This window comes from Bos indicus, chromosome 5 (genome assembly GCF_029378745.1).
Source record: "Bos indicus isolate NIAB-ARS_2022 breed Sahiwal x Tharparkar chromosome 5, NIAB-ARS_B.indTharparkar_mat_pri_1.0, whole genome shotgun sequence".
Lineage (NCBI taxonomy): Eukaryota > Metazoa > Chordata > Mammalia > Artiodactyla > Bovidae > Bos > Bos indicus.
Genome location: NC_091764.1, coordinates 83,164,854 through 83,187,854, shown reverse-complemented (window position 1 = coordinate 83,187,854; position 23,001 = coordinate 83,164,854). Strand labels below are relative to the sequence as shown.

Here is a 23,001-nt window from a genome sequence, read left to right as displayed (position 1 = left end):
TTAGAAGCTGATTTTAGCCAGAATACTATTAAATCAATCATTGTTAAAGTACTGAAGGGCCTCTAGTTCCTTGCTGCTCTGTTGTTGCCTCCACCAGGTAAGTATTTTTGTCAGTGACGGGTGAAGTCAGAAAGAGCACGCTTTTTAAAAAGTATTTATTTATTTACGGCTGTTTTAGGTCTTCGTTGCTGGGCACAGGCTTTCCCTAGTTGCAGCAAATGGGGGCTCCTCTCGAGTTGTGCTGCATGGGCTTCTCACTGTGGTGGCTTCTCTTGTTGCAGAGCGCAGGCTCAGTAACTTGGTGCACCAGCTTAGCTGCTCCACAGCATGTGGGATATTAAGAGACTAGGGATCGAACTCGTGACCTCTGTATTGGCAGGCAGATTCTCCACTACTGAGCCACCAGGGAATCCCAGAAAGAGCATATTTTGCAAATGCAAAGATAATATGAAACAAGGAAAGATAACTAATATAGTAAATGATTGCATCAAATCCCAAAACTACGTGAACAGGTTGAAAACTAAGGTGTTAAAATCAATAAAACCAAGAACTGCTTCTTTGAAAGGCTAAACAAAATAGCCAAAACCTCTAGCCAGGCTCACCAAGAAGAAAGGAGAGACAACCCAAATAAACAAAATAAGAAATGAAAAAGGAGAATCAACTGATATCCCAGAAACACAAAGAACCATAAAAGAATATTATGAACTGTTAATTATGTGCCAACAAATCTGACAAGTTAGAAGAAATGGACAACTTTCTAGAAACATACAGCACACCAAAACTGAATCAAGAAGAAACAGATGATTTGAATAGACCAATCACTAGAAGTGAAACGGAATCTGTAATAAATTGAAAAAAAAAAAAAACTCCCTACAAACAAAAGTCCAGCACCAGAGGACTCCACAAGTGAATTCTACCAAACATAAAAAGAAGAACTTATACTGATCCTTCTCAAACTCTTCCAGAAGACTGAAGAGGCGGGAATACTCCCAAAGACATTCTATGAAGGCACCATTACCCTGATACCAAAACAAGACAGGGACAACACCAAAAAAGAAAATTACAGGCCAATATCTTTGATAAGTATAGATGCAACAATTCTCAACAAAATAGTTGCAAACTGAATGCAAAGCACATAGAAAAGATCATACATCATGACCTGTTAGTCGCTCAGTCACATCTGAACTCTTTGGGACCCCATGGACAATAGCTCACCAGGCTGCTCTGTCCATGCAATTCTTCAGGCAAGAATACTGGAGTGCGCTGCCATTCCTTTCTCCAGGGGATCTTCCTGACCCAGAGATCGAACCCAGGTCTCCTACACTGCAGGAAGATTCTTTACTAACTAAGCCACCACGGGAGTCCCTATACCAACAAGTGGGCTTCATCCCAAATTCACAAGAATGGTTCAACATTCACAAATCCATCAATATAATATACCACATTAATGAGAGAAAAGAAAACTAATGGGTTAAATCCAACAAGGTAAAATGAAAATATAAAATTCCCTGCCATTTAGATACAAATAAAACCAACTCAAGTATATGATGGGGAAAATGTGATGTAAACAGAATACAAACTAGAACTTGAGTTCCAGTGGCTCAGCAGGTAAAGAATTTGCCGGCAAGGCAGGAGACACCAGAGATGCGGATTCAATCCCTAGGTGGGGAAAATCCCTGGCAGAAGGAAATGGTCACCCATTCCAGTATTCTTGCCTGAAAAATCCCATGGACAGAGGAACCTGGTGGGCTACAGTCCAAAGGGTCGCAAAGAGTCAGACAAAACTCAACAACTGAGCACACAGCAGAGCACACGCAGAAATCAATACTCGGTCATCATTACCCAAAACACTTATTTTCACCTAGACTGTATTACAAAAGTAAAGTGTTCAGAATAAATGAGAAAATAACTGTCCTTGCCAAGCAGTGATCAAAAATATTTGAATCATAAAGGGAACTGTTAAAGGAACTGCAGGTGATGACACAGTGAGGAGGAGACACAAAGGTGACAGGCTGGCCATTTTCAAACAGAAAAAACTGATGTGTGGGAGTTAAGCTAGATTTCAACATGGCTCCAGAGAACAAAAGTAGAGCTGCGTTTTGGAAGTGGAAGGGAGGTATCTTTAGGATAACCTAACAAAGGAGACCTGATGTTTACAGCTGCCTTTTGCAGCAGTAAAGTCTTGGTCACTCAAGTGTTCCAAGAGATCCTAGATGACCATTTGCAATGGGTATTACAAAGATCTACAGATCATACAATGTATTTATTCAGTCTCTTTATGCACTAATGGTCTATCATCTCTATTTATGTTCCAATAAGGTCCTTCATTGTAAGTCATCGGTGGATGCTCTTGACCAGAGATTGAGGCTCAAAGAGAACTTAAGATGGAGGAAATAACTGAGTAGAGAGAAGGTAAGGACAACCTGGTCCTCTTTAGTCATTCTCATCACTTGGGAGGTCATCTAAGTATTGATTTTGCCTTATTAACTGAATTTGGTCATGTCAGTAGCTCTTTCTGGCTTCCAGGAATCATTCATATTACTCCTAGGGAACTTCAGAGATTTCAGTCACTTTAGAGCTTAAAGAATGAGAATAAACTCCACACTAAAAGGTGCTTCATCCATTGTGGGGCAGATACCTTTGCAAAACCCAAACCTCAAAACTACAGACAGTTCTTTGCTTCCAACACATCCCAGAGAAACACAGATAAACCTAGAATCAGTCTTCTGCTTCTACCAAGATAAATAACTTACAAAGTATAACAAAAAATATTTTTATATATCATAACTTTATGTGAGCAACCCCTGACTGAGAGAACTATAAGGAAGTTATACATGACTTAGTATAGTATGGAAATTAGGCATGCATCATACCCATTAAATCCTTCTGAAATCTAACCCACACGGTTAGTAAGGGAATATTTCAACCATATTATTCTGTTAAGAAGGTGTACTAAACCTAAATGTCCATTGACAGAGGAATGGATAGAGAAGATGTGGTACACACATACAATGGAATGTTACTCTGCCATAAAATAGAATGAAACAATGCCATTTGCAGCAATGTGGACAGGCATAGAGATTATTATACTAAGATTAAGTCAGAAAGAGAGCAACTAATACCACATGGTATCACTTATATGTGGAACCTAAAATGTGACACAAATGAACCGATTTACAAAACAGGAACAGACTGGCAGACACAGAAAACAAACTTACAGTTACCAAAGAGGAAACAGGGAAGGAGGGGTAAATTAGAGTTCGGGATTCAGTTCAGTCACTCAGTCGTATCTGATTCTTTGCGACCCCATGAATCACAGCACGCCAGGCCTTCCTGTCCATCACCAACTCCCACAGTGCACCCAGACTCATGTCCATCAAGTCAGTGATGCCATCCAGCCATCTCATCCTCTGTAGTCCCCTTTTCCTCCTGCCTCCCTCCCAGCATCAGGGTCTTTTCCAATGAGTCAACTCTTCACATGAGGTGGCCAAAATATTGGAGTTTCAGCCTTAACATCAGTCTTTCCAATGAACACCCAGGACTGATCTCCTTTAGGATGGACTGGTTGCATCTCCTTGCTGTCCAAGGGACTCTCAAGAGTCTTCTCCAACACCACAATTCAAAAGCATCAATTCTTCAGCGCTCAGCTTTCTTCACAGTCCAACTCTCACATCCATATGTGACCACTGGAAAAACCATAGCCTTGACTAGATGGACCTTTGTTGGCAAATTAATATCTCTGCTTTTCAATATACTATCCAGGTTGGTCATAACTTTGCTTCCAAGGAGTAAGCATCTTTTAATTTCATGGCTGCAGTCATCATCTGCAGTGATTTTCGAGCCCAGAAAAATAAAGTCTGACACTGTTTCCCCATCTATTTCCCATGAAGTGATGGGAACGGATGCCATGATCTTCATTTTCTGAATGTTGAGCTTTAAGCCAACTTTTTCATTCTCCTCTTTCACTTTCATCAAGAGGCTTTTTAGTTCCTCGTCACTTTCTGCCATAAGGGTGGTGTCATCTGCATATCTGAGATTGTTGATATTTCTCCCGGCAATCTTGATTCCAGCTTGTGCTTCTTCCAGTCCAGCGTTTCTCATGATGTACTCTGCATATAAGTTAAATAAGCAGGATGACAATATACAGCCTTGATGTACTCCTTTTCCTGTTTGGAACCAGTCTGTTGTTCCATGTCCAGTTCTAACTGTTGCTTCCTGACCTGCATACAGCTTTCTCAAGAGGCAGGTCAGGTGGTCTGGTATGCCCATCTCTTTCAGAATTTTCCACAGTTTATTGTGATCCACACAGTCAAAGGCTTTGGCATAGTCAATAAAGCAGAAATAGATGTTTTTCTGGAACTCTCTTGCTTTTTCGATGATCCAGCAGATGTTGGCAATTTTATCTCTGGTTCCTCCACCTTTTCTAAAACCATCTTGAACATCTGGATGTTCATGGTTCATGTATTGTTGAAGCCTGGCTTGGAGAATTTTGAGCATTACTTTACTAGTGTGTGAGATGAGTGCAATTGTGCGGTAGTTTGAGCATTCTTTGGCATTGCCTTTCTTTGAGATTGGAATGAAAACTGACCGTTTCCAGTCTTGTGGCCACTGCTGAGTTTTCCAAATTTGCTGGCATATTGAGTGCAGCACTTTAACAGCATCATCTTTCAGGATTTAAAATAGCTCATATATATATATATATATATATATATATATATATATATATAAAACTTAATTCCTTTGCTGTATATCAGAAACTAACAAAACAGTATGAATCAACTATACTTTCAATTTAAAAAAGAGATGGGGGCTTCCCTGGTGGCTCAGTGGTAAAGAATCCACCTGCCAGTGCAGGAGACATGGGTTCCATCCTTGATCCAGGAAGATCCCACACTGCAGAGCAACTAAGCCTGTGCACCACAACTACTGAGCCTGTGCTTTAGAGCCCAGAAGTCAAAACTACTGAGTCCACATGCCCCAACTACTGAAGTCCACTCACCCTAGAGCCAGTGCTCTGCAACAAAAGAAGCTACCACAATAAGAAGACTATGCATCGCAACTAGAGAGTAGCCCCCACTGCCTATAGCCAGAAAAAGCCCACACAACAAAGACCCAACACAACCCCAAAAAAATTAATAAACAAAATTGTAAAAAAAAAAAAAAAAAAAAAGGTCAGCATCATGAAAATAAAGAAAACAAGAGATGGTGCATGAGAGATCCCTGAAAAGGTTTAGCATAAGTAATCGCTAACATTGTAGAAACAAAATATCAGGAAGCATTTTAATATCAACTGGCATTTGTCTTGGTATCTCCCATTCATTGGCAATTTGGGCAGCCAAATTAAAAGTTCATGAGTAATAAAAGAAAAAATGATAAATCTGAAATGTTATGGTCTCAAAAATATTTTTATCATTCAAATATACAAAACACATAATTTACATACATTCCTCAAATGCATGTCACTCAATGGATAATTCTGAAAGCCAAGTATGCATAAAAAAGCATGTTAGGCATGGTCCAAGCCAACTCTAGAACCAGAAACAGAATGTATTTTCAAAGTTCTTCTCCCCACTTTAGTTCCCTCAGCCAATAAATTTCAATCTTTATTATTGAATTATCCAGGTAGTAATTGTAAAAGTCATGGAGTCTTTTGTGAGTCTACTAGAAAAAACAGACATTAAAAAAATTTCAACGTTAACAAAAAGGCAAAAGCATACACTTGGAATATTAGGGTCTCAATATTTTTGTCCTTCAAATGCATGCATATCTTTATAAAGCATGTCACATACATTCATCCTAGAGATAAGTGAGTTATAAAAGTGTACATGAAATACAGTAGTATTTGATCCTGAAGGATAAAATTGTTTCATATTACTGGGAATCAGCAAGAGACAGACCTAGAGAGATCTAACGCAGATAAAGACCTGCAGGCATCAACTTAAGGTACTGTGTGGTTACTCTCTAGAGATTACAAGAACGAGTCACTCAGAAGGATCCTTATGTAGGAATGTGGAGAAACAGCCAAAAACAGAGACAAAGAGACCAGCAGGGAGTGAAGAGAAACATCCAACTTCAAGATATTTAAGCTGGTAAAAGTTTTAAGACTTGTGACTGAAACTTTGTTTCTGAGACAAGTCCAGCAATGGTTCATGAAGGCGAGATATTTGGCTTAAAAATTTTTTTGGATCTGACCTGTGAAATCACCTTAAGTTATATCAAAACTCCTTAATAAACACCTACTGTTCTGTACTAAACTTTCTCGGGAAATTGGGAAAAGGTAGAAAGCAGGATCCCTGCAGATGAAGAAGTCATCAGCACAGAAAGTAGTGGAGCAGCAGAAAGCACATCACTGGCAAGGCTGTCAGGTTTTGTGAAGAACTAGAGAAAAAGAGACAGAAACCTGAATTCAAAATTTGGCTCAGCAAGCTATAAGTTGTGTGGTCTCAGGGTAAGTACTTAACCTCTGAAAGAGCCTATTTCCTGGGCAAAATGTGACAAGAACATCTAACAAGCTGGATTATGACAAGGACTGCAGATAAAAATATGCAGGAACTATATGAGCGCTGCTGCTGCTTAGTCGCTTCAGTCGTGTCCGACTCTGTGCGACCCCATAGACGGCAGCCCACCAGGCTCCCCCGTCCCTGGGATTCTCCAGGCAAGAACACTGGAGTGGGCTGCCATTTCCTTCTCCAGTGCATAAAAGTGAAAAGTGAAAGTGAAGTCGCTCAGTCGGGTCCGTCTTTTCGCAACCACATGGACTGCAGCCTACCAGGCTTCTCCATCCATGGGATTTTCCAGGCAAGAGTACTGGAGTGGGGTGCCATCGCCTTCTCTGATATGAGTGCTAGGTGTTAAATATAAATAGATACCCTGCTAAATGTGTGGCCTGGCCAATGGTGGAAACTCAGTGTGAAGGAGACATATTACCTAATTATTCTCTGTCTACTATGTGTGTGTGTGTGTGATTTTTAAATTTTAAATTGGAGGATAATTACAATATTGTGCTGATTTCTGCCACATTTCTACATGAATCAGCCACAGATATACATATGTCCCCACCCTCTTTAAACTCTCTCCCACCTTCCAACCCATCCCACTTTTTAAAGGGACATGATCTAGTGTAGATCATGTTTCTGAGACCCTCTTTATATAGAGAACACTTAAACCTTAACACTTAAGGGGAGGAAAACAAGTCCTCCCAGGCACCATTGGTAACTAAGAGAAAGCCTGACAATTACAGGCATTTTTTCTAAAACTTATAAAAGCTAAAGGAGAAAAAAAATACATGTATAAAAGTGTAAAAGACATCAAGTATACATCAAGTATACATCAAGTCAGAAAGGATTTAGCAGTGCAGTCAGTATAGCACAAAGCTGATAGAAGAACCAGACTCATGAGACCAGAATGTCACAGAAAACTTCCTTCATATCTGAAGAAAAGGATTTCATAACAGACTTGCTGCCTAGAGTAGGTTTTTCTTGCCTGTGATTCTGGGGCATTTGAAAGCAGGTAGCATCTAGAAATTTCTTTCATGTCTAGAACTTTGCTGTGCATTTAAATGTTTTAATGTTGTTTTGGAGTTCCTAAATCTCTATCTTCTGTAAGATACGAATCACTTTTATGGTTCCTCCTATTCTGTATTTCCTGTGAGAGCTTAATCTTGACCTAAATTTTTTCCAATCATGGTACTTTTCTAGAAAATATCTATGGTGGATGCTGTGATGGTCCTGCCCAGAATTCACCTTCAGGAATGAAGGACTACTGTCTCAGCTGCTGGCAGTGCCACCTGGGGGACAGTCCTCAAAAGTCAGCCCTATGGGGACTGACTGATCTGAAGAGAGCTGCGTCAAGCAAGCGCCCATGCCATTCCAGAGTCGCCCAGAGGGGCATAAAAACTCAGCCCCCTCATCCAGTGAGAGACAACTCTGAAAGGACATCCAATTTCAGACACTCCTGAGGCTCCCCCTAAGACTGCATCACAATCCAGTTTCTTCCTTGGCCCAGTCCTGCTTCCATTCTACCATGCCCTTCCATTCCACTGGTGCTGTCCTAAGAGCTCCCCCTAATATACCTCCTAAGAGCTAATCTCTGCTCCCTGGGGAACACAACCTGTTCTGTCTCAAGGGAAGTTGCTGTCAATGGAAGAGTCTCAAGGCATGATGAGAACACACTCATCTGACACAGTGTGCAACACAAAGGACAAGACACACTTATCACTGTGGACAAGATTACATATGTGCCCTTGCTTCCTCTTCAAGGCTCCAGCTCCCTTTACCATAAGCCTACAATGTGGATGGAGAGAAGGCCGTAGATAGAAGGGAGAAGCAAATGGGGAGCAGCCAGGTGTGAACAAGGAGACCTGGAGAGGATGAGACAGATCTAAGGGCAAGGGACAGGCTTGAAGCTGAGATGAGGCAGGACCAACTGAAAGCAGCATCTTAAGAGGCAGAATGGTGGTTGGAAAAATTAAGTCCAGAAGTCCATGAAACGGATGCTCAAATGATGATGGGTAATCCAGCAAGTCAATCTGCCTGACACTTCTGAGCACTGTGAGCTCCACTGTGAACGTATGTCCTTTATACAGAACTGGAAGGAGCTTAGTCCAATGAAACATTAACAGAAGCTGAAGGGACACTAGAACAAGACCTAAAAAGGACCTTCACTACCTGCTCGTTGGTTATGGTCATGGAACTAAGCCTCATTTCTGTTCTGTATCATCCTTCATCTCCACACACACACCTCCTCGGAGTCCCACTTTGCACCCAGTCATACCTTCTTACTAACTTACTTGCCTGCTTGGTTTTTTTTTTTTTTTTGGCTGCACTACACAGCATGTGAGATGGTAGTTCCCTGACCAAGGATCAACCCAGATCACACCCAAGCTTCTGCAGAGGAAGTTCAGAATCTTAACCATTGGACCACTGGGGAAGTCCCCTTGCTTGCTTTTTTGGTGACACAATCCATACTTTAAGTGAACTAAAGCCCCTGGTTTCAAAGCATTGTAGCTGATGTCTTTACAAAGAGCAATCACAGCTCTTAACCAGGAGACATGCTTCACGGATATTTGCTAAAAGGAGTGTTTTGCAACACACATTAAGAAGAACAGCATTCAGTGAGGGAATGAGAATTACACACTAATCTTCGAAGAGCCCCGGTTTTGAACTGGAACAGACCGCAAAAATCACATTTGGACTAACCTCCTGGTTTTATAAAGGAAGAAACTATTTTCTGGAAGATCATTTTTTGCTGCAAATATTTTCTTCCTTTCCCACCCTTAGAACACTATTAAAAAATGTTTCTGCTCCACCTCCCATCTCAATTTCCCTTCTCCTTTTAAAAAGCAACGAGGCTGCCAGGAAAAGCATTTCAAGGTGGATCACGTGAAGTCCCAGCCAAGGCAAGGGAAAAAAAAAAGTTAAATTGAAGAAGCAGCTGGTTCTTTGCCACCAGATGGGAAGGTAGCATACTCTTACTCTCCGCCCCCAATCTCCTGGAGCAAGGAAACTGCTACTAGACACTTGAGTCTCCAAGGTCGTTCTCCCTCCCCTCCCTCCCCCTTCCCTGCCCTGGGCTGGGCCCACAGGGCTACACTGAGTACGGCTGGGATCCTTTTAGAGAAAGAGGATCATTCCAGGCTGCTGTGGTTATCTGTATCCTATTTCCCTAAGACCAAAGGCACTTCTGCTCCAACCCTGAAACCTCAAAGGAAAGGAAATCCTCAAAGAAAATGGAATTCTTCATTGATTTGGGGGTGGGTGTGATTTACTCTTTTCAATATTATAACATATATGCCCCCAAAAGAGATTACTGACTGGGAACAGGCCCACATGTCAGGGTTTGATTATGGGAACTCCCAAGAATGTGGAGTTGTGAAAAAGCAAAACGATAGGAGGTTTAAAAGAAAAAAAGAAACTATTCAGCTCTCATTTGGTCTTTTGGTAGTTTTCTATCTATTGTCTTTTTTTTTTAATATAAATTTATTTATTTTAATTGGAGGTTAATTACTTTACAATATTGTATTGGTTTTGCCATACATCAACATGAATCCGCCACAGGTATACACGTGTTCCCCATCCTGAACCCCCCTCCCTCCTCCTTCCCCGTACCATCCCTCTGGATCGTCTCAGTGCACCAGCCCCAAGCATCCTGTATCATGCATCGAACCTGGACTGGCAATTCGTTTCATATATGATATTATACATGTTTCAATGTCATTCTCCCAAATCATCCCACCCTCTCCCTCTCCCACTATGATTAGTTCAAGGACAGGAAGACAACTGTGAAAGAAACGACAGTGGTGGCCTGGATACCCGCATGGGCCCAGCGTTTACTCAGTGGTTAGACTTTATTGCTCATTTTGGAGGTTTAAATTTGAATCCTATTTCCAGTCAAACAACAAACAGACAAATTAAAGGATATTAACAGGATAACCAAACAATAAATTAGACCTAAACCATTTCCAGACTGTGTGAAGTTCTATTTGAACAGATTACAGAATTTTCCGAGTTAACATGCTATGTTGCTCTTAAAAGAATGTGTAAGTAGGATTCACATTTGCCCCAACTATTTAAATGACTCTCGAGTAGAACCACCTGTAATCAGTGATCTTAATCACATCAGTACAGGCAGACCTCAGAGATGTTGCAGGTTCCATTCCAGACCTCCACCATAAATCACACAGTGTACTAAAAGTGAGTCACAGGAAATTTCTTTGGTTTCCTACTGCATGTAAAAGTTATGTTTCCACCATGGTTTAGTCTATTCAGTGTACAGCAGCACTACGTCTAAAAACACAACATGCATAGCTTCATTTAAAAACAGTTAATTGCTAAAAACTGCTGTCACCTGAGCCTTCAGGTGTTGTAATGTTTGTACTGGTGGAGTCTTGTCACAATGAGATGATGGCTGCTGAGTGATCAGAATTGCTAAAGGTTGGGGTGGCTGTGGCAATGTCTTAAAATAAGACAACAAAGTTTGCTGCATCAGTTGACTTCTTTTCATGAACAATTTCTCTGTAGTTGTTAGACAGCGTTTTAACCACAGTAGAACTTCTTTCAAACTTGGGTTCAGTCCTCACACCTGCCACTGCTTTACCAACTCAGTTCATGTAAGACTCTAAATCTTCTGTTGTCATGCCAACAGTCTTCAGAGCATCTCCACCAGAGGTGGATTCCATCTCAGGAAACCACTTTCTTTGCTCGTAACAAACACCTCCTCCATTGTTCAAATTTTAACGTGAGATTATAGCAATTTGGTGACATCCTCAGATGCCATTTCCATTTCCAGTTCTCTTGTTACTTATACCACATCTGCAGTGACTTTCTCCACTGAAGTTCTGAACCCCTAAAAGTCATTTCTGAGGGCTGGAATCAACGTCTTCCAAACTCCTGTTTTTTGACCTCTTCTCATGAATCACAAATGTTCTTAACGAAATCTAGAATGAGAAGTCTTTCCAGAAGATTTTCATTTTACTTTGCCAAGATTCATCAGGAGAATCACTATCTAAGGCAGCTATAGTCTTATAAAATGTATTTCTTAAATAATAAGACTTGAAAGTCAAAATTATTCCCTGATCCATGGGCTGCAGAATGGATGTTGTGTTAGCAGCATGAAAACAACATTAATCTGGTTGTACATCCCAATCACACCTCTTGTGTGACAAGGTGCACTGTCAATGAGCTGTAATATTTTGGAAGAAATTTTTTTTATTCTGAACAGCAATGGGCTTAAAATATTCAGTAAACCATGGTGTAAACAGATGTGCTATCATCCAGGCCTTTTTACTGCATTTATAGAGTACAAGCAAAGTAGAGACCACAAAATTCAGAAGGATTCTAGGATTTTCAGAATGGTAAGAAAGCACTGGTTTCAACTTAAAGTCACTAGCTGCATTAGCCCCCAACAAGAGAGTCAGCCTGTCCTTTGAAGCTCTGAAGACAGGCATTGACTTTTCCTCTCCAGTATGAAAGTCGAAGATAACATCTCCCAACAGATGGCTGTTTTACCTACACTGAAAATCTGTTGGTCAGCGTAGCCACTTTGATGAGTTATCTGAGCTAGATCTTCTGGATAACTTGCTGCAGCTTCTACATTAGCATCTGCTGCTTCATCTTGTACTTTATGTTATACAGACAGCCTCTTCCCTTAAACCTCATTATGAACCAGAGTTGTCTAGCTTTAAACTTTTCTTTTGCACGTTCCTCACCTCTTTCAGCCTCCAGAGAATTGGAGAGAGTTAGGGCTTTGCTCTGGATTAGGATTTGGCTTAAAGAAATATTATGGCTGGTCTGATCTTCTAACCAGACCATTACACAACTTTCTCCATATCAGCAATAAGGCTTACCATTCAGGTGTTCACCGAAGTTAACACTTTTAATTTCCTTCAAGAACTTTCCCTTTACATTTGCAACTTGAATAACTGGTGCAAGAGGTCTAGTTTTCAGTCTGTCTCGGCTTTTCAACATGACTTCCTCACTGAGTGCAATCATTTCTAGCTTTTGATTTAAAGTGAGAGATGTGCAACTCCTACATTCACTTGAACACATAAAGGCCACTTTATGGTTAATTTGGCCTAATTTCAATATTTATGTGTCTCAGGGGAAAAGGAGGGCCCACGGAGGGGAAGAGAGATGGGGAATGGCAAGTTGGTGGAGCAGTTAGAACACACAACATTTATTGATTAAGTTGGCCAGCTTACATGGGTACAGCTAGTAGTGGCTCAAAACAATTACAAGAGAGCATCAAAGATCACAGATCATCACAACAAAAATACCAATAATTTTAAAATTTTGAAGTATTGGGAGAATTATCAAAATGTGACATAGAGAGTCAAAGTGACAACTGCTGTGGGGCAAATGGCTCCAGCACTTGCTGGACTCCAGGTTGCCACAAACCTTCGATTTATAAAGAAACGCACTACCTGTAAAGCTCAGTAAAGCTAAGTACACTAAAAGCAGGCATGCCTGTGGCAGTACCAATCTTTGGACTGTATATCCTTCAGCAAGCAGAAAGAGAGATGAATAATTTTTTAAACGAACTGTACTTTCACAAGCATACTGAAAATACCCAGTTTATCAGCCTGTCTAAGGATTTGCTTTCAACTTCTGGACATGGCAAAGAAGAGCACTGTTTGACATCATCCTTCGACCCAAAAGATCAATTACACCAAATGGTGCCTGTGCATTTTAAATCACTGAGAGTAAATGATAGGTATTAGGCAAAGCAAACTGAATGAACAACATAGCCTGCTGGGAGAGAATACATTTGTTTGAAAACAATATTTCTTTTCCTAAGTGAGTACATAATGGCTAAAAGGTTGCTAGTTGATAGTTCTGAAGATGAGAGTCTTCTTCCTCACCACAGGAAAGGGCAGGGAAGTGCCAGCCCTCTGTCTCCATGTGAGTATGCCTCCATAATTTTCTGAATGGACCACCTCTAGGGCACCAAAATGCGAAGCTGCTGCGCATGCCAACTAAAAGCCACTGTGATGGTGCGTTGTCACAGCCTGGGAGCTAGATTCAGACCCCCGACCAGCTCAAGGGAGAAGGCAACTCCCAGCGATAAGAAGGGCTGAACTGTAACCAGGGACCCAGAAGAGGAAAACGTCTGTAATACAAGGCAGCCAACCCCATCACCTCAAACACTAATCACTGGCATCTAAGCCTACAGGATTTCCCAGAAAATCACAAGAGTGCGGTGCGCACACCCTATTTAAGACAGGCGCCACTGAGGCCAGCAAGGACTGGAAATCCGGAACCGGAAACCTTCACCTTCTCGACACGCCTCTTCTTCCGCTCCCCTGGGTCTGACCTGCCAAACAATCACGAGACACGTGTCTCTGAATGTATAACCCTAACTGCGCTGGAGCAGAATTTCTAAGTGGTAAGTAGATCAAAAGGATTAAAAAAAAAAAAAAGACATATTTCTATTGCACAGAATTTTCCAGACACATTATGAAAAAAGAAATCTGTTATCTCTTACTTGAAAGAGCTGGTTTGTCTAGTCACCGTGCTTACAAAAATTGTCTCCTACTTTTAAAAAACTGCTTTGCAAATGATTTCCAATGAAAAATAGTTTCATTAAAAATAAGAAAACAGAATCCAAATCATTCTAATATAAAAGAGACAAGAGGATGCTACACCTCTTGTACCCGATGCTACACCGGGTACTGTAATGTGGTAACACTTCTATGGCTCCCTGACTTTTCCTTTAGAATAACAACCCTTTTTTTCCCCAGGTACTTCCCGTAATCTGGGATTTCCTCTCTGGCATCAACCTCAGTCTCACTCTGTACCACAGGAATTTTTCCCAGGCCTGACAATCCTGTCTCCACCTTTGGAAATTCCAGAAATGTGTTCTCTCTTGCTTCTTTTGCTAAGAATTTATAGAGTCTAAGAAGACTTTTTAAGGAATTTATAGCCTAATAGAATTCAGCTATAATAACACAGCTCCCAGAAAAGCTGCAGGATAATGCTGTTAAGTTTGAAGTGTCATCTTACATATAATAAATCATTTTCCTACTTGGCTAATTATCTAAGTCATTAACTTCTCTGTTTTGAAATACTCTCAAATTTATGAAAAGAGTTGCAAGAATAGTACAAAGAACTCCCATAATACCCTCTGATCAAATTTATCAGATTCACAAATTCTGCCACATTTGCATCCTCTCTTTCGTTCTTCTCTCTCTCTCTCACACACACAAACACACACACACAATCTTTCCTGCACTATTTGAGAGTTAGTTCCAGACATCATAACCTTTTAAACTCTCAATTCTTCAGCTATTTGCTAAAAACAACTACATTCTCTTACATAACCACAGTACAGTATAATTAGAAAAATGAGAAAATCTGATAGAACACTACAACCTAATATACAATCCATATTCAAATTTTACCGACTGTGTCAATAATGTCTTCTGTAGATAATAATTATCTTGATGCAATACCACATATTCTATTTAGTTGTCATATTTCTTTAATCTCTTTTATTCTGAAAGTTTTTCAACCTTCATCTTTTGTAACACTGCCATTTTTGAAATATTCAAGCCAGTTATTCTATAAAATACCCCACCATTTGTATCTGCCTCATATTTCTTCATGATCAGATGGAGATGATGAATGTTTATCAGAAATTTGAAATAGGAAATGCTGTGCCCTTCTCAGGACATCACACCTAGAAGCACACGATGTTGCTTTGTCCTGATTTTATTTTTATTTTAAAAATTACCTTTAATCTCTATTTTGTTTACTTAACTTAAGACTGAGTCCCTACAGAAATGCTAACTTTAAAAAAATTATGGAACACAATTCTAACCTCAATAAGAATTTTTCTAAAGTATTAGCTCATTAGACTAATAAATAATGGAGCATTGCAAAGGATAAGAAGACTAATATCTTGCACTTTAATTCTTAGCAATGCTACTAATTTACTAATGAATCTTAGGCAAGTTAATTAATCTCCCTGATTATGCTTTCCTATATTGGTACTTTAAAAAAATTTTCTTTTACAAAACTGTGGACTCCAGGCACAATTCCATTATATTTGCATATTGGCAACATTTATGAGCAAATGATGTATCCCTGTGAGGTACATTCTTTCTTATTTCACGTACTGTAAGTGAAAGCCACATATGCACTTTTTCAAATGTATCTCAAGGCAATACTGACAAAAGTTTAGTATCTTTTTTTGTCTTACAAATATAGATAAGCTCCAAAGAGATCTAAACTAGGTGTTGCTAGTGGTAAAGAACTCATCTGCCAATGCAGGAGAACTAGGAGACGTGGGTTCAATCCCTGAGTCAGGAAGATCCCCTAGAGGAGGAAATGACAACACACTCCAGTATTCTTGCTCATTAAATCCCATGGACAGAGGAACCTGATGGGCTACAGTCCATGAGGTCGCAGAGAGTCAGACACAACTGAAGTGACTGAGCACATCACACTATGAAAGCATTGTCCTTCCATATGTATGCAAGATAATGATATTAAATAAACAGTTAATGTTACTAAAAGCAAAAATAATTCCCTGAGAAGGACTTTTTGAGTTGAGAGAAATGAAGAAAGCTAATCATAATAAATTCTCTCAGAGGTATTGTGTGTAGTAAGTAAAATTGTCACTATTATCAAAAGAAGCTTAACAACAAACTATATTTTCCTACAGCTTACATTACGTATCCAATAATAGGAATGCATAAAAGAAATAATTTACCTTCTGATTTGCAAATATCAAGAGAAGAAATCAAACTATCATCCTTAATGCAAATTAATTTTAATACACCAAGAACTAGAATAACATTTCTAGAATACTTAACTACTAAATAGGGGGATAAACACATTGTTTCAGATTTCAAAAATCTAGGCAAAATGCACAAACCCTTACCACAAATTAAGAAAATGTGTTTCCCTAATGAAGAGACACCATTCTACACACCACATGAGTCTCAAAAGGAAGACCTCTGAATCTCAGTTCATGTAGAACACATATAGGTATTTCTTACTAACACAACAAAAAGTTTCTTAGAAAACTATAATTGGCTGATAAAAACTATCATGAATTACTTTTTTATACTATAATAGAATTATGGTGTTTCATATTTCATTAATGGAATAACACAAGGTTAAGCCCAAGTCACATTACATGAAAGGTAATCCCATAAAACCACTCAGCACATAAACTACACAATGAACAGGTGCTATCTAGGAAGTACATTATATAAGCCAACAAACAATTAAAATTACTTTTTATTTGGCTTCTAAGACATTGTAGTCTCCTGGTCTTCCTCTTTACTTGCTGGCACTCTGTCCCAGTCTCTTTTGCTGGCTTCTCTGCTATCTCATTATTCAATGTTGGCACATCCATGATTCAATCTTTGGACATCATTTCTTCCCAATCAACAGTCACTCCTTAGGTGATTATATTCAGTCTGCTATTCTGAATGTCTCTTGTGCACTGATTCTCACATTCCTATTTCTTACCATGACTACACCCTAAGTTCATTCAGATCAAATCAGTCGCTCAGTCGTGTCCGACTCTTTGCAACCCCATGAATCTCAGCACGCCAGGCCTCCCTGTCCATCACCAACTCCCGGAGTTCACTCAGACTCACGTCCATCGAGTCAGTGATGCCATCCAGCCATCTCATCCTCTGTCGTCCCCTTCTCCTCCTGCCCCCAATCTCTCCCAGCATCACAGTCTTTTCCAATGAGTCAACTCTTCGCATGAGGTGGCCAAAGTACTGGAGTTTCAGCTTTAGCATCATTCCTTCCAAAGAAATCCCAGGGCTGATCTCCTTCAGAATGGACTGGTTGGATCTCCTTGCAGTCCAAGGGACTCTCAAGAGTCTTCTCCAACACCACAGTTCAAAAGCATCAATTCTACAGTGTTCAGCCTTCTTCACAGTCCAACTCTCACATCCATACATGACCACAGGAAAAACCATAGCCTTGACTAGACGGACCTTTGTTGGCAAAGTAATGTCTCTGCTTTTGAATATGCTATCTAGGTTGGTCATAACTTTCCTTCCAAGGAGTAAGCGTCTTTTAATTTCATGGCTGCAATCACCATCTGCAGTGATTTTGGAGCCCAGAAAAATAAAGTCTGACACTGTTTCCACTGTTTCCCCAAAGGAATGATGCTAAAGCTGAAACTCCAGTACTTTGGCCACCTCATGGGAAGAGTTGACTCATTAGAAAAAACTCTGATGCTGGGAGGGATTGGGGGCAGGAGGAGAAGGGGACGACAGAGGATGAGATGGCTGGATGGCATCACTGACTCGATGGACATGAGTCTGAGTGAACTCTGGGAGTTGGTGATGGACAGGGAGGCCTGGTGTGCTGCAATTCATGGGGTCACAAAGAGTCAGACACGACTGAGCAACTGATCTGATCTGATCTGATCTGAACCTTAGTTCTTGGATTTATGATTCAAGGTGTTTATCATATGTTTATGTTTTCATATTTGAAGGTATTTAACTCAGTTGAAAGTATCGTGTTGGAATTCTCTTCTCTTTCACAGTTGATGTTCAGAGAGAAATTTCCATCAACTGAAATGTTTTGATTCTCCATTCTGTTTTGATCTTATAGTCCTTTCATACAGATGACAATTGACTACATCTCTGACTTAGCAGCTGCATTTCATGGACAAGGTGACGTGGGCTGATTTACATGATCTTTAGCTCAAGGGCACCCTCTCCTGTCCGAGTCATGTAATGCAGTTTCTTTAAAGGTTGGCCTTTGTTGGGAGGCTGGAGAGAAACAGTTTTCTTCCATTTTATTTTATGTTATGGTATTCCAGATTTCCCCACCTTGTTTCTTTTCCCTTTCACCAACAAGAGTCCAAAGGGCGCCTCTGTCTTACTTTTAACCTGTTCACCTCTAGTTTTCCACAACTGCTCCCTGTGTCCTTTCAAGTTCCTTCCTCTTTATTCAGAGTTCTTATCTATCTGGATTCTGGATTCTCTTTCAGCATTTTTCATCCTTAGGCTAGACCTTCTCTTTCTAAGGGTGATTTCCTTTTTGGGGGGAGTTTGGGGCGGGGGGTGTGGTGCACCGCACGGCTTTCAGGATCTTAGTTCTCTGACCAGGGATCAGTACCCTCCCTCCCCACCACAGTGGAAGGTGTAGAGTTGTAACCACCAGAACCGCCAGGGAATTCCTTCTATAGATGATTTTTACACAGTCTCTTTGACATGGTTTTTCCCTAGGGATAGAACCCCCTAACTATCCACATAAGCTCTCAGTGGGAATAATGAGGCACCGCCACTAAAAACTGACGTCATTTTTCTACTTACAATAACTTCGTACTGTCCTGTGTCTTCTAGTTCGGCTGAGGCTGAGGGATATATAAAGTTTCATTTGCTTCTTATTGACATGTACACATTTTTGGCAGATGTAGAAGGAACTGAGGTTTAAGCTGCAGCAATTAATTACTTCAGCTACTTTATTATTCTCTGTCAGATATTTCTTCTCTATATTTGAAGTCAGATTTCTGGCTTCACTGTTTAATCCTTAGTGGATACTGTAGTGGATACATTGTGCCTCACACTCATCACCTATTCAGAGCTGAGGTATCTATTTCCTCAGTTGCTGGCCAGTCATGGCTGCTGCCTTCTCGTACCCATGCTTCTCACTAAGAGAGACCACCGTCCAAAAGGAACTGCCTTATTGAAGGCTGCGCATCCTCTCTATGATGAAGCCAGCAATCAGTGCTGGCTAATATGAGGACAAAAGCCTAGGCTCTCTGCCTTAATTTGTGACCACTGTGAGGGACCATCGCAGCTCCAGAGATCCCTGTAGGATTGGCAAAGACCTCAATTGTAACCACACTGTGGCTCGGCTTCTCCACTTCCTTACAGGTGTATATCCTAAATGCCAATCCTACCTTCCCCACTTCCTTACAGGTAATTTATCCAAATGCACTCTTCAATATACATTCTGCAAACAATTCTATACCACAGGCTATTTTCAGGGCATCCAACCTGAAGACAATCACCATCTGAAACAAACTATCGAATTATGAGGCATGCACTGTTATAAGTGCTTTCAATATGTTGTATACATTCACTTAATTCTCACAAGGAAACCATGAGGTTTCTATCATTCAGTTCAGTTCAGTTCAATCACTCAGTCATGTCTGACTCTTTGCAACCCCATGAACCGCAGCACGCCAGGCCTCCCTGTCCATCTCCAACTCCCGGAGTTCACCCAAACACATGTCCACGGAGTCAGTGATGCCATCCAACCATCTCATCCTCTGTCTTCCCCTTCTCATCTTGCCCTCAATCTTTCCCAGCATCAGGGTCCTTTCAAATGAGTCAGCTCTTTGCATTTTGGCCAAAGTAATGGAGTTTTAGCTTCAGCATCAGTCCTTCCAATGAATAATTCAGGACTGATTGCCTTTAGGATGGACTGGTTGGATCTCCTTGAAGTCCAAGGGACTCACAAGAGTCTTCTCCAACACCACAGTTCAAAAGCATCAATTCTTCTGAGCTCAGCTCTCTTTATAATCCAACTATCACATCCATACATGACCACTGGAAAAACCATAGCCTTGACTAGATGGACCTTTGTTGGCAAAGTAATGTCTCTGCTTTTCAATATGCTGTCTAGTTTGGTCATAACTTTCCTTCAAAGGAGTAAGCGTCTTTTAATTTCATGGCTGCAGTCACCATCTGTAGTGATTTTGGAGCCCAGAAAAATAAAGTCTGACACTGTTTCCACTGTTTCCCCATCTATTTCCCATGAAGTGATGGGACCAGATGCCATGATCTTCATTTTCTGAATGTTGAGTTTTAAGCCATCTTTTTCACTCTCCTTTTTCACCTTCATCAAGAGGCTCTTTAGTTCCTCTTCACTTTCTGCCATAAGGGTGGTGTCATCTGCATATCTGAGGTTATTGATATTTCTCCCGGCAATCTTGATTCCAGCTTGTGCTTCTTCCAGCCCAGCATTTCTCATGATGTACTCTGCATATAAATTAAATAAGCAGGGTGACAATATACAGCCTTGATGTACACCTTTTCTTATTTGGAACCAGTCTGTTGTTCCATGTCCAGTTCTAACTGTTGCTTCCTGACCTGCATACAAATTTCTCAAGAGGCAAGTCAGGTGGTCTGGTATGCCCATCTCTTTCAGAATTTTCCACAGTTTATCATTATCCACACAGTCAAAGGCTTTGGCATAGTCAATTAAGCAGAAATAGATGTTTTTCTGGAACTCTTTTGCTTTTTTGATGGTCCAGCGGATGTTGGCAATTTGATCTCTGGTTCCTCTGCCTTTTCTAAAACCAGCTTGAACATCTGGAAGTTCACAGTTCACGTATTGCTGAAGCCTGGCTTGGAGAATTTTAAGCGTTACTTTACTAGTGTGTGAGATGAGTGCAATTGTGGGGTAGTTTGAGCATTCTTTGGCACTGCCTTTCTTTGGGATTGGAATGAAAACTGACCTTATCACCATATCTCAAATAGAAAAGAAACTCTTAGAGAGGAGAAGTACCTTGCCTAAATTAATAAAAAGTGGTCAATCCAGAATTGGAACATATGCTGCTGCTGCTGCTGCTGCTGCCGCCAGGTTGCTTCAGTCGTGTCCGACTCTGTGCGACCCCATAGACGGCAGCCCACCAGGCTCCCCCATCCCTGGGATTCTCCAGGCAAGAACACTGGAGTGGGTTGCCATTTCCTTCTCCAATGCATGGAAGTGAAAAGTGAAAGTCAGGTCACTCAGTCGTATCCAACTCTTCTCGACCCCATGGACTGCAGCCTACCAGGCTCCTCCATCCATGGGATTTTCCAGGCAAGAGTACTGGAGTGGGGTGCCACTGCCTTCTCTGGTACATAGGCACTCTGACTCAAAAGCACATGCTCTCTTGCCCACTGTACTGTACTGCCTCTGTAATGGCTTTGCACCCATTGCCTCTTTGGCGTGACCCTGCATGTACCCATTCTCTGCATTTTTCTATTGCCCTGCTATGAAGGGTAGCCAGCACATGACACACACCAGGATGATCTCAAATATTAATTTTTTTTTTTCAGTTTGGCTGCACCGGCTCTTAGTTGCAGCTCTCGACATCTTCGGTCTTTGTTGCAGTATAGGGTTCCTCCAGCTGTGGCATGCGAACTCTTAGTTGCAGCATACAGGATCTAGTTCCCTGCTGCTGCTGCTGCTGCTGCTAAGTCGCTTCAGTCGTATCCAACTCTGTGCGACCCCATAGATGGCAGCCCAGCAGGCTCCGCCGTCCCTGGGATTCTCCAGGCAAGAACACTGGAGTGGGTTGCCATTTCCTTCTCCAATGCATGACAGTGAAAAGTGAAAGTCAAGTCGCTCAGTCGTGTCTGACTTTTAGCGACCCCATGGACTGCAGCCCACCAGGCTCCTCTGTCCATGGGATTTTCCAGGCAAGAGTACTGGAGTGGGGTGCTAGTTCCCCTACCAGGGATCAAATCTGGGCCCCTTGCACTGGGAATATGGAGTCTTAGCCTCTGGACCACCAGTGAAGCCACAAGTGTTTATTTTTTAACACGTAATATTTTCACTCGTGAACTGACCATAGCATGATGGAATTCCTTGATCTTATGAAGTTGTCTTTTAAAGTTTTTCATTAAAAAGAGAAGCATGTTAGCACTTCTAGCCTCTTGGCATTCAGTCCTATCAGGATGAAGGTCCACTTGCACATATATATTACCAGGTACATGTTCACAACCACTCTCAACAGATTTGTTCTTTATCTCACCTCAAAGTAATACCAAAACCTTATAACTGTTCTCCAAAGTTCTTACCTCCATCTTGAAATTTGCTTAATCTTTCAAAATACGATGACATGGGGGCCTGGACAATATCTAAGATAGCCAGAAGAGTCCTTGTTAGCCGTAACAATTCACTGAAACTGTAAAATCCAAAGTATATAAGATTCCGAGCCAAGTGAACCACCTAATTTAGAAAAAGAAGAAAAAGGGTAGAAAAGAAAAGAAAAACATTAGGAACAAAAATAAGCACTGAATTTTTATTATCTAAATTTGTGCAGACATGTCTAATTATGTCTTTTTCTTTTTTTTATGTCTAATTCTTTTTTTTTTTTTTTAATTTCAGCTGGTCTGATTTAATAGAAAGGTAGATTTTAAAGAACCCCTCCTAAATATGGAGAACAAACTAGTGCTTACCAGTGGGCAGAGGAGCAATATAGGTATAGGAAACTGAGAGGTACAAGCCATTATGTATAAAATACATAAGCAAAAATGATATACTTTACAGCACAGGGGAATATGGCCATTATTTTGTAATAACTTTCAGTGGAGTATAATCTACAAAAATATTGACTCATTCTGTTGTATACCTGAAACTCATATAATATTATAAATCAACTATACTTCAAAAATTTTAAAAATAATTCTATCTAATCAACAGGAAATATATCCTTCAGCAGTTCTCTCTAATTCATTAATACCTAGGAATTTAATACCTGCAGAAGTAACCACTGAACTCTGATTTAATCAAGTTTAGAATTAAA

General features: G+C 40.6%; 1 protein-coding gene across 2 annotated transcripts in view; it reads right to left on the bottom strand.

The window, feature by feature from the left end:
- Positions 1-23,001, bottom strand: part of ITPR2 (inositol 1,4,5-trisphosphate receptor type 2) — a 593,100-nt gene that overhangs the window by 370,584 nt on the left and 199,515 nt on the right. For both annotated transcript variants that reach the window (XM_070788589.1, XM_070788588.1), the window contains exon 21: positions 22,274-22,424. In XM_070788589.1, the coding sequence (XP_070644690.1) occupies positions 22,274-22,424 (151 nt within the window). The remainder of the gene's footprint in view (positions 1-22,273; positions 22,425-23,001) is intronic.